Genomic DNA, 12,909 nt, shown 5'->3' on the forward strand with positions numbered 1-12,909 from the left:
GCTGAGCTAATCTTTGAGCTGCAACCTGAGTAGGTGACTGACCTAGAGACCATGGAACAGGTAACCATGCTCGGGACGGAGCAGGAGACTGAGCTGCAGGAAACCGAGCTGATGACTGAGGTAATGGTTGAGGTAAAAATGGAGCTTCCGGCTGAAGTGGTGGTTTTGGTGGAAGCGGAGCGGTGGTTGAGTGGCTGACTGAGTTACAGCCCAGGTGGCTGACTGAGCTGATAACAAAAAGTGCAGCTGAGCTGTAGGCTGTAGGCTGCGCTGGTGACTGTGGTGGAAGTGGAATAGGTGGTGGTGTAGGTGCTCCTGAGTCTTCAGAACATTCACTAACCAGCTGGACCGGCTAAAAATTTACAAAACCAGTAGTGGCTGACACAAAATTAACAGGCTCACAGTAGACAGATTGTCCAGAAATAAATCCGGGCTTAGAAGGGGCAAAACAAATTGAGTCCTTAATTGAGCTTGCATTAGAATGCAAAACAGTCCCAGATGAAACAGTCTTAACTCCTGGCTCTGAAGGAACATGAGGAGCACAGTCTTTTGAACCCAGAGGGAAGTGGTTATTCTCAAAATGAACACCGAGTTAGCTGGGTCCATTATCTGGTCGGGTCATTCTGTCAGGGTCTGTGTGCGGGCTGGCAGAAAAGGACTTAAGGTGAACTTAAGCAGCTTTATTGCTGTGCACAAACTAAACTGAACTGGGAATATAAAACTAAACTAGCAGGCAGGAACACACACCAAAGGCCGACAGCAAGGAGACGTTGATAACACAACAGAGAGCAAGGAAAACACAGGGCTTATATACACGGGGAGTAATCAGGGAATGGGAAACAGGAGGGAGACACAGCTGGAAGAGATTAGGGCTAACGAGACAGGGGGGAGGTAAAACGGAACACACTGACATCAGATATGAACCTTCAAAGTAAAACAGGAAACGAGACAATTCACAATACACAGAATTGACACTTAACTAAAATGGACACATGGAAAACCTAAGAAATAGAAATCACATAGCAAAGAACTATACATCCATTCACTTCCGCTTATTCTTTCCCGGGTCGCAGGGGACGCGCCTATCCCAGCTGTAATGGGGCGAGAGGCGGGGTACACCCTGGATAGGTCACCAGTCTGTCACAGGGCTAACACACAGAGACAGACAACCATTCACACTCACATTTACACCTATGGGCAATTTGAATTAATCTATCCCCACAAACTACATTTCTTTGGAAGCCAGAGTAAACACCCACACAAACACCCCGGCTTGATGGTGGAATTGAACTCAGGACCTTTTTGCTGTGAGGTAACGGTGCTAACCACCGTTCCACCGTGGTTCCTCAAAGAACTAGAGCACTAGAAATACAGAGAAAGAAGCTTAAACACTAAGAGTGATAACAATGATAAAAACCAAATATCAAATCAGAACACAAGTCAGAAAAGCAAAGAAATTATAGAACAACAATAATAAACAAAACACTGGGTCATCGACCCAGGACCTCTAGAAAGGAACAGATCCTTTCAACACTATGGGGGAGTAACGCTAACATTCTGGAGCATTTCCTTAACTGCTCCCATGAATCCCATGGATCAGGCTCCTGACATTTGCATTGTTTACTAATATTCGTATGGAAACTTGTGCAAAAAGATTAGATCCCATGCAAATTACCATCAGATTTATGAAAATTGCAGCACAATTGCAAAAAGTGATTTCCAGTATTTGCCAAAAAAAAAAGATTGTTGGTATTTAAAAAACTGTAAATCACTTGTCGGCCTATAATCTGTGAAGAGAGAACTGAGCTTAAAAGTAAAGCTGATGATTTACACCCTTTGAACCGGTCACACAACAACTTGCCTTCAGCCTCAGGCTGCTCTTCATTTAGGGGTTTTGCTGAGGTGGGCTTTCTCCACCAGGGGGCAGTTTGCAGGGAAATGCATATCGTTTTTGTCAATGCAAACAAAACTACAAACAACCTAAGCCATACTGATGATGCTCAGTTTGTAAAGCACAAATAAATAATCTGTATTCAAAGAAAAACACTGGACTGGATACGATGCAATCAGCTGATGGTTTTAGTGGAATATGTAAAAAAATCACAGTTTGTCCAAACTTCAGTTTGAACATTAGGAACTGCCAAAACAGATGCCAATATAGTATATTCTATAAAACAAACTGGTTGACAGCTCAGTTTTTAAGCTCTGTTAAGAACACATACACTGATACACATTTATTTATTTCAGTGTTCAAATAAAGTTTAAAAAAAGTGTCTTTTTAATTTTATTCTACAGTAACTTTAATTGTTTTGTTTTTAACCCAATTTCTTACACTCTATTACACACAAGACAAATGTAACTAAATCTGAATAAAAACGCTTTTTTAAAAACAGCTGTAGATTTTACTGTGATTTGAAAAGCTCTTTAGGACTGATGGGGCTCTGACACTTACGTTTACGTTTTGTACTCTTTCCCAAAAAGATTTTCTTTGTTGGTTAATTTGAGCCAAACGTTGCTCTGGACAGCAGACATGCCGGGTGTTAAACAGGCCTTGAGGTACAGTCACAGGTACCAGGACCAAAGCACGACTAATGCTGTCAACAGTTTCTCTTTATTTGCTGGAATTTGTTTTCAGTGAACTATTTAGTGCAGGGGTGTCGAACTCCAGGCCTCGAGGGCCGGTGTGCTGCAGGTTTTAGATCTCACCCTGGGTCAACACACCTGAATGAAATGATTAGTTCATTACCAGACATGTTGAGGAGGTCATTTAGCCTTTAAATCAGCTGTGTTGGATCAAGGACACATCTAAAACCTGCAGGACACCGGCCCTCGAAGCCTGGAGTTGGACACCTGTGATTTAGTGAATCCGTGTGGATTACAGCGCACTGTGGTGGATCTTTTTCACATTATAAACAATCTTTGGCAGAGTTCAGAGTACAGACAGCTGTGTTGTGTGTTTATGAAGACTGTTTGACACACTGACCTTTACAACAACAACAGGCTTTTATTTTGTAGATGCTGCAGATGATCACGTCAACTTTTACACTATGAAAGTCACAATTACTGATATACATCTAATCTTTCACACTTGCACACTTTTTACTTCTATTTGCAATCACAATGTTTCCCAGTTATTTAGTATTTCATAATGTTGCAGCACTAGTTAAAATGAAGCACGTATGATTAAAGGAAACAACAGCTTGAAATGAAAAATAGCGATGTCCACATTTAAAGATCCATTCATCAAGTCCAACCTCCTCTCTGTATCAGCCTGTTTGACTCTTTTTTTAACTGAAGTTAATGTTGAACCTTAAAACCAATCATGAATCAGCTTTGGTACAATCTATGTATCTTGTTTCTAACGGGAGAACAGTCTGGCCTCTCTACTTGACTTCAGTAAGGAGTTGATTGTTCTGAGTCAATGCTGAACCACAAGATCAATCAAATCTAAAAAAAACTGAGATGAAAAATACCACATATCCGTTCCCAAACTTTCACACTATGAATATTTCCCACGTTAAAGTCTCTCAGCGTCCATCTGCGGTGGGTCGAAACGAGCAGGGATCACGTTCTGGTCTGGAACAGTCTAATTCATGCAACACTAGAATCACTCAGTTCTTTATTACGTCCAGTGATTTCAATGCCGACAGGGTAAGGCTGACCAAATGGTTTAAATGTACAGTGTCTACTAACTATGGTCTTAATTATCATCAGTACAAGAATTGGTACAATAATTCCAAAATAATCTTATTTAACAGTTTGGGAAATGTTAAAATATGACCTATGGCTATATGGCAATAATACACTTTAAAGTTTACTCAAAATGTGCTTTTTGGAATTTTCTCCAGTGAATTATCACAAACGGGATCAAACGCAAAGGTCTGGTTTAAATTGTGACATGTGGTCATGTGATCATTTTAAAGCTTCTGCATAAAACTATCTATAGTCATTGTCACAGGAAAAAATTGGCATCAAAGATATCACAATTACCTCATGTGTCAAGTACATAATTTATAGGTGATTATACCAGATTAATGCTTAAAATTCAGAGCATCAGTACAATAATCCAGGAGGTTCACAAGAACTGCTGAATTGTTTCTTTATGAAGAGGAGTAAAATGTATGAATGTTCCTGAGGCTTTTCACTCTGGGCTAAAAAAGACTGTCAGCCGCTTTCGTCCTCTAAATAATCATAATATTCAGCTTTTTAAAAAAAATTCATCTGAACTAATTAGAGTGATGAAATCTGTAGTAATATCCTCCCTTTAAAGTCTTCCAGGCATTGTGAAGCTTTTGGCAGAAAGGAAATCAGTGATAGGAGAAGCTGACGATGATGAAAAGGCAAAGAGGGAGGCAGTAAGACAGCTGGAAGGGTTCACAGAGCGGAGCGAGGCTGCAGGAGGGTCCACAGACAGATGAAAGCCGTCTGTGTTCAATCATCACTATGACCCGGGTCAGGCGGCGTGCAGTAAATATCCAGTCTATGATATACTGTGCAACAATTCTACTTTTCAAAAGTTCATTTTGTTCACTTGTCAGGGAGACGCTGTTTAGTGGCCATGTTTTTGTCCATCCCGTCTACATGCACAGTACTTAGTAACTCCACAAAGAGAGACAGCAAATAAAATATATATGAGATGGACGGACAGAGTCAGCTGGTGATCGCTCTTTTGAAGATGGGATATGAGAAGGTGTGCTCCAGCTTCAGGAGTATCATACTCCTTAACCTCCTTTAGAAGGTCTATGCCACCGTACCAGTCTGCCTGTTTGTTGGATCTCCAATTCAAAGGGAACAATATGTTTTTGTCCCTGTTGTGGAAAACTGGAGCAGGTCTTTAACCTCTCATGGATACTAGATGGTGGGAGTTTGGTGGTCTTGAAGAAGGCAAATGATTGCATGCTGTGGTGTTCCTTCCTGAGTGGGGGGTATCGAGCACATTTTACAGCCTTTCTGTCACAGCTGCAGCCCGGTTTGATTTGCTGACAGTCAGACTTGTGCCGACGAGCGTTAGAGTTTAGAGACAGGGCTGCTGTTTATCACAGATTCCATTTTTCAACTTTTATGGACAGAATTTTTTTGGCACGGCCAAAGAGTGAAGCTCTCTTGTTTGGTGGTAAAGTTTTGAAGGATAGGTTTTGCTTTTATCAAGTATGTATGACCCAAAAAAGGTCCCTCATTGCTCCATTGTAATGCAAGTGATAGGTAACAAACTGCAGTGATATGTTCTGCGCATCCCTGCGGTGGTGTAGATATATACATTTCATACATTTTGATTTGATTTTGATTTGATTTTATTGATTAGCATTCAAATTCAAATCTCAGTGAAAACAGTGAAAAAAAAAAACAGTGAAAACAGAACAAAAATCTACCATAAAGAAAGAAAGCATGAGACAAGGCTAATCAAAAGGTATTGGCTGAAGCATTTGCTTATTACGCCAACCCTTTTCACAAAATATCTCGAAATATACGAAAAGGTTTTGAGTTAAATCAAGTGGAAAACTGCAGATTCTTGAGTGACAGTGGGAAGATAGTAAGACATGAAAGTAAGTCTTTCTTAAAGAGGGAGGCAGTAAGACAGCTGGAAGGGTTCACAGAGCGGAGTGAAAGGAGTGAAAAGTGAAAAGTCTTTCTCTTTTACAGTTTTGCAGCAATTTTGGTTGGATTGAACTGTTTGAGGGGTTCTGGCCCCTGAGTTGTACGCTTGACAGCATTGCTTTATAGCAATGAGGACCTTTACACGGATATTCATATGTGTTCACAGCAAGAACCTTTACTTTGGGTGCTATTTTACTGATAATGTGTCAGAAACTGACAGTCAGAAACTTTTACATGGTTCACACAGTGTGCAGGAGCCCAGCTGTCTTTGCAACAGAAACACTCCAACCTGCTCGCTACTTTGACAGCGCTCGCTTCGAGACTGCAGCCTGCCCATGTGTCAGCCTCCAGGGAGGGCAGCCGAGCTCTCTACAGCGCCGCCCTCCCTCTCTCTCAGCCCGGCTTCTTCTCCTCCAAACGGCGCTCCTAGTAGCGACCTGACGGCCGCTCAGCAGTCGCGCTTCTGCCGCTGTTCAAACACACCACCCCACCAGCCGTTCGTGGGGGTTTTGATATTTCAGTAGCAGGCACCAACCACAGGGGGAGATCCGGTTCGTTTCAGGGAGTTTTTGTTTTCGGTTGATGGATGGAGTCGTCCCCGCAGGATTCAGCCAGCGAGGCGAGCAGGAGCGGTTCCGAGCCCGCTACATCAGCGAGCCTGGAGACTCCGCACCTCACACCGCCCAGGACACACAGCTCCTGCGGCTCCAGCTCCTCCGGCTCCAGCTGCGGCAAAGGTAGGACTGCTAATTCTAAAATGATGATTATTGTTATTGATCTCGGCTACATCTGTCACAGCTGTGAGTGTGTTTGAGCTGCAGCAGCAACTTCAAACGGTTTGTGTAGCAGTTTGATGTGTTGGAGCGCAGACATCCACTGACACGTGCACATTAACACCTCTGTGTGAGAACATCACTTTGATGTGGACGGAAAATGTCATGTTGAGCTGAAGGCATTTTATTTAACTTTAATTAATAAATAGTAAAATAATCGACTTAAAACGTGAAAGTGAATGAATGTCATACCCGTTTTGCTATTTTTTTGTTCCAGTGAAAGGAAATCGTTTTTATAAGACTTCAGTTTTTAAGACAAACGTGTTCTCACTGTGTTAGCAGCTTATGTACACCTTTCATGTCAACAATCAGCCCGCTCCAAAAATGTTTTTTCTTTTTACAGGTCAGTAACAAAGAACATGAAGCTATTGAACAAAAGTAGAAATTGTTGATTCATAACAGGAACACAGTGATTTGTGGCTCTTTTGTGGGGTGGCTGTGGCTCAGGTGGCAGAGCAGGTGGTGCTTCACCTGGTGGTTCCATCCCCGTGTGTCCATCAGATATCTTGGGCTAACCCCATGTTTTGTCCATCAGTGTGTGAGTGTTTGACAGAAAGCATAGAAAAAAGTGCTGTGTGTCGTCAGAGTGGAAAAGCACCGTATCAGAACTGGTTCATTTGTTAAACCCTGCTGCTCCAGCTGTGTCATCCAGATTTGAAATTATGAGGCGCAAATGTCAATTCCTTGTCATTTAGAAAATGACAATTTTTGTTGAGAAACAACGATTTGCGAGTTGTTGCAACAGTACATTTAACAAAAGACTGAACTGGAGGCTGTTACAACATTTAAAAAAAGATCGTAAGAGATCTAAATGAGTAAGAAGTAGAGTCAAAGGGACACAAAGAGACTTGAAATAACCAAATAAAGTGACTTAAAATGATCACACAAAGTCTCATGACAAGTCCACATCGACTACAGAGACTTAAAACCCCCAAAACACAGAATCAACCACAAGGAGACTCAGTACAACCCCAGGGTCTGAAGACGGGCACAAAGAGACTCCAAACAACTCCAAAGAATCAGAAAACAGCCAAACATTCAACACAACCACAGAGATTTAAATCAGCGACAGTTAAAAGAACCACAGACTCAAAACAATCAAAGAAGGACTTAAAACGACCACGGAGTCTCAAAATAACCACGAAACAAGTACTAAGAGGTTCAAAGTAACAGCTACAGTCTCACAACAGCTAAAACTACTACAAAGACTTTGAAAACAACCACAAATATATTGGTGGATATGTTTTGCAGCAGAATTATATTTTATAAGTTTTTATTATTTGATGGCCACCTAAACAGAGTGTCACGCTCTCACTTCCATGCAGTAATTAATACCAGTGAATGAAGCCATACGTCCCCTGTGAGCAGCTCACGGACCTGACGGCAGATTTTCCTGCTGCTCATTATTGGTATGCAGCCTGGAGAGAGAGAGGCGGTCAGATCAAACTTCATTGAGTTTCTCGGAGCAGAGTCGGTTACGTAACAGCTGTTTGAGGAGAAGGAGAAAAATCACAGTGAGTGTTTGAGCGGTGTTGAAATGGAGACGGGCAGATAGTGTGACTGTTTCTGAGACATGCAGTCAAAGCAGAGCCCTGAGGGGCAGAGTAAACAATGAAAGGTAAATAAAGCCAAATAAATAAAGCCAAGTCAATGGGTCAGATGCTGTGTTCAAGTTTGACTTGTAAAAACTGAGATGACTGTGGGGTGTGTGAATAAGAAAGGAAAGGTTCCCGTTGAGATGCAGAATTAGAGTCTTGATAAGGTGATGAAGCTGGTCCTCCATGAAAGAATAGCGACGGGTCCTCTCAGTGCTCAAAGTACAATTTGTCACTGAATGTCAATCCTGAAATCAGGGACTCGGGATTTCTGGGACTCGTCCCAGCCTGCTGTTCAATCCGAGCACATATTAATGGCTAAAAACTGGTGTGATAACATTTCACATTTGTTTTGTGAAATGAATAATCATGTTCAGGACACAATGTAGACATTTTCTCCTGAGCAGTGCTTACTGCATATTTTTTACATAAAAGGTTTTGCACAGAGTCTTGCTGGTACGCTAGTGCAGCTTTATCCACCCACAGCTCTGTGTGCATCAGTCAGTGTGTGGTGTACAGTAGGTCTTGGTGCAGCTCTCACTGCTTCAGCCTTCAGACACACCTCTGCCAGTGTGGGGAGAAAGAGAGCAATGAATGATTTATCCTACAGTAACTGGAGAACATAAGTAGGACCCGCTGAACAACAAATATAAACAAGTCATATCACATGAATACTTCTTCTCCTTTTTTAAAACATCTTAAAAATTCTGATGGTTTAAGATGTTTTAAGGCAGGGGTGTCCAACTCCAGGCCTCGAGGGCCGGTGTCCTGCAGGTTTTAGATGTGTCCTTGATCCAACACAGCTGATTCAAATGGCTAAATGACCTCCTAATCGTGTCTTGAAGTTCACCAGAGGCCTGGGAATGAACTAATCATCTGATGAAAACGGCGTTTTGTCTATCTTCACATCCACACTATTGTTTTTCATCCACACTGAAAATGCTTATGTTCCCGTACTGCGGATGTGTGAAACATAAGATGATTCAACCTGCCCTTTATTTACTTTCCGGCTCTGTGAAACGTCGCGGCAAAATGTCGAGGTGGAGTTGCTGCGAGTAACACTAGAGCACAAAGTTGCAAAAACGAGTGGGAATATAGACTCACTTTATATATATATAACAAAACAACTGCTGTACGATGCCGTCCGCCATCTTAGTTGAATTGGTCACATGACTGCACTACATGACTAAAATGCGTCATCGTTTTCGAAAGCCTCCGTTTTCGCCGTCCACACTGCGACATGAAAACAGTGTTTTCAAATGTATCCACTTTGGAGGGCGTTTTCAAAAAGCTCGGTTTTGCTTGACCAAAGACGCCGTCTCAGTGTGGATGGAAGGCCGAAACAGAGAGAGAAAGATGCGCTTTCAAACGTATTCGTGTGGACATGGCCTAAAGCCTTCAGGACACCGGCCCTCGAGGCCTGGAGTTGGACACTCCTGTTTTAACGTTTTTGGGCCTTTCAGCCATTACTGCTGGATAAGACAGTGAAGCAGACAGGAAAGGACGAAGAGAAAGTAAAGAGGTCAACATGCAGGAAGTGCATGTCTGTGGTGGCTTTGCAGCATATGGGTGCCTACTCAGCCTGGTAAGCGAAACTAGCGCTCAGTTCAAGATGTTTAATTTTTCTTCTTTTAAATACAAATTTACCTAAGCCTCTCTTGCTTAGGCTTGACTGAATGTCAGTGAAAGCCTGGAATAATTCAATAGCAACCATGCGGGATCACAACCAGAATCAGTGAGCACATTCTGGACGTACAGTCTCAGCGCCTTTCAACAGTACTTACAATAGACTGACACCTTGACTCCTCTGCGCTCACTTAATAGATACTGAATAGGCCATTAGAAGTGACTAGTGATTTTATCACTAGTCACTTCATGCACCACGGGTCCCTGATGATGAGATCATTTTACACTGTGTGTTATGTGTTTACTTTGTAATGTAGAGGTATGTAGACTTTTTAAAAGGCATCTTTAGGTTGAGATAAATCAATCTGGCAATTGCTGTCACGGTTTGAGACAATCATATGACCCCGTATGAGCAAGCACTTTGGCGAAAACTCCCTTTTAACAGGAAGTGCAGAGAGGTCTGTTAGGCTTGACTGGTACACCATAGATCTACACCATATTAAAAACCTAAAACTCAAAAGTTTAACTTCATTATGACAAAGATTCTTTGTGTGATTAAGCAAACTGTAAGCTTTCTTACAGAAGCTTTTCTTACAGCTTCTACGTTAACTCCCTCTGTAAATGTTCTTAGTGATTTATCCACAACAGGGTCTTTTGCCTCTTGTATTCAGAGGCAGAGTACACCATGGACATGTCACCAATACGACCCAGGGCTAACACAGAGTTACATCCACAGACTGACCAGGAACCTAATATGCATCTGTTTGGACTTTGAAAGAAGCTGGTGTACCTGTAGAGAACCCACATACCCACAGGGAGAACATGTAAACTCCACACAGAAAGGCCCGTGACGGTGCTGACCAATCAGAAATGTCCAGTGAATTGTTCATTTATCAACTAGACAGCTTGATTTGGAAACTGTAACTGCTAAACAGTGCTGAGTAACAGTTATAAAAACATGAATTTCACGGCTGCACAAACTTCCTGCATGGTCTGTAGCATGCAGCAGCACATTAATTGTGGTAGTCAGTGCAGCTCACTCCTGTAACTGACGCTTACATAATAACACATCAGTCATGAAATGGTGTGTTAGAGATGGATGATTAAAGCAACTGTGATTTTTAAGTTCGTTATGTGAAATGAATGAATGACTGTGTTAAATAATTTACATCACAATTGCCTGATTGTGGTTTTTGCTGTGTTATCGTGGCTCGTGAGGCGCTTTGACAGTCATTCTGTTCAGGATCCAGCCCCACCAGCGCTCTGCAGCAAAGCAGAATATCCATTCGTTTCATCAGCATGCAAAGAAGTCAAAATAACTGAAGCTGCTTTGGAAACCAAGAAGACATGGATATGAGTTTCTTTAATGTGCAAGTTATAATACAATGGAATAGAACTTTTGATCTAAAACAACAAGACTGGGTTTATTAAAAGTCACTTGAAATTTTACTTGAACCTGACCTTTGACCCCAGAGGTGCTGGTAAACAGACACAACTGCCTTGCAGCATATTTACACAAACACATTTGAGGTGTGACGGTTCATTTGGGCAGAGTGTTGTTACACTGACTGACACCAAGTTTGAGCTTCCACGGCAAAGTGTGAAGAGTTGCAGGGTTTTTATCATTTTCATTTCCTGTGTTGATGCTGATGTAGACTTCATGTCTGGCTTTCACTCCCTTGAAAGGACCTCACAATATTTATCATGCGTTACTAATTTTACAGGCTCTGTCTGTCATTTTTACATTTCTTAATAAGTAGTTTTCTTTTATTCTGAGCCTTTGGCATGGGGGTACAGTGATTAGCAGGAGTGGTTAGCAAGAAGGTCCTGGGTTTGAATCCAGGCTGGGGGCTTTCTGTGTGGAGCTTGCATGTTCTCCCAGCGTCTGTGTGTTTTCTCTCCGGGTACGCCGGCTTCCTTCCACAGTCGAAAAACATACATGGGGTTAAGTTAACTGGTGATTCCAAAATTGAGCACAAGTGTGAATGTAGGCATTAACGGTCGGACGTGGGTGAAGCCTGCCTCTTGCTCTGTGATACCTGGATTAGATTCCTGGCAATCCTGAAATAACTGGATGGATGTTTTAATAAATGGCAATCACACAAAATCTCAAAATCTAGTTGTAGAGCATGTATCTATGGAGCTCTATGGAGAACATGTTGTGGATTATAGTGCTGCAGGAATGAGCTGTAAAAAAGTGTCGAGACACGCCTCATTTCACTGTATTTTGCTAAGAAAATTGCAAAAATGTGTCAGTATTTGTATGTATTGCAAACATGGAAATTCTGATGATCTTGAAAATCAATATTTGGTCTGACCACCTTTGTTCTTCGAACAGTCTGAACTCTTTGAAGCAAACGTTCCTGTAATATCTTTAAGTGGTCCCCAGGAATAGTTCAGCAGGTTTCCTTCTTTGGATGTTTCTGCCTTTTGTTCTGTTTCCTGTCCAGTTGACCCCACATTGCTTCAACAACGTTAAGTCTGGGCTCTGGGGAGGCCAACCCATGATAGTGTTTCTTTTTGTCTCCTTCTATCCAAGTATGCTTTTATATTGGCAGTATGTATAGGATCACCATCATGCTGAAAATACAGCTTTTGCCAATCAGGTGCTTTCCATCAGTTTTCAGGATTTCCCAAACTACTGCCTGAAACGCAGCTTCAGCCTGTAACAGACCTCCTGCTGTGATGTGCTCTCCTGACCTCCTCTGTGCATACTTGAGACATTTTGAACCAAAATTCAAATGTGGATTCTTTACTCCATAAACCTCGTTGACACTGATTTTCAGTCAGGTTCTTGTGGAACATGAAATACATCAGCTTAGTCTTCCTGTTTTCCTTCTTTACGAACAGCAGCTCCTCCACTGAGACCCTTTTTCATGTGAACAGCCGACAGACGGTCCTGTGTCAGGCCTTTGCTGAATTTCTTCCTATTCCTTAAGAACATGACTTTCAGGTATTGTTGATAGCTGTAGATCAGATTTTAGACCTGATACTGATAATTTGATGTAAATTATTGTAATGTTTTACAATACATCACTGTAACAAAGTCTGTAAAGATACTATTTAAAATATTTTTGTTGTTAAGTTGTCTGATATTTTCAGTAGTTTGCCCTTAAGTTAGATGCCCTTTTAATGCTTGAGTCATGAGTCACATTCAGTGTTAAGTGGTTTAAAAATCTGAACTGGAAATTAGTGAAAATGCAGCCAATGTCAAGAATAAGAACATTGAAAGCCTGGAGAACTACTCCTCGAGACTAATA

The 12,909-nt window shown here is 41.7% G+C and overlaps 1 protein-coding gene across 1 annotated transcript in view; it reads left to right on the forward strand.

Moving 5' to 3' along the window:
* Positions 1–5,647: 5,647 nt before the first annotated feature.
* LOC146679162 (nuclear receptor ROR-alpha A-like) overlaps positions 5,648–12,909 on the forward strand; it is a 192,424-nt gene continuing 185,162 nt past the window's right edge. The window contains exon 1 of the mRNA XM_085408569.1: positions 5,648–6,332. Coding sequence (XP_085264695.1) covers positions 6,182–6,332 — 151 coding nt within the window. The 5' untranslated portion in view covers positions 5,648–6,181. The remainder of the gene's footprint in view (positions 6,333–12,909) is intronic.

Source organism: Rhamphochromis longiceps, linkage group LG1 (genome assembly GCF_057381845.1).
Source record: "Rhamphochromis longiceps isolate RC_006_pf linkage group LG1, R_longiceps_female_GT1.1, whole genome shotgun sequence".
Taxonomy (NCBI): Eukaryota; Metazoa; Chordata; class Actinopteri; order Cichliformes; family Cichlidae; genus Rhamphochromis; species Rhamphochromis longiceps.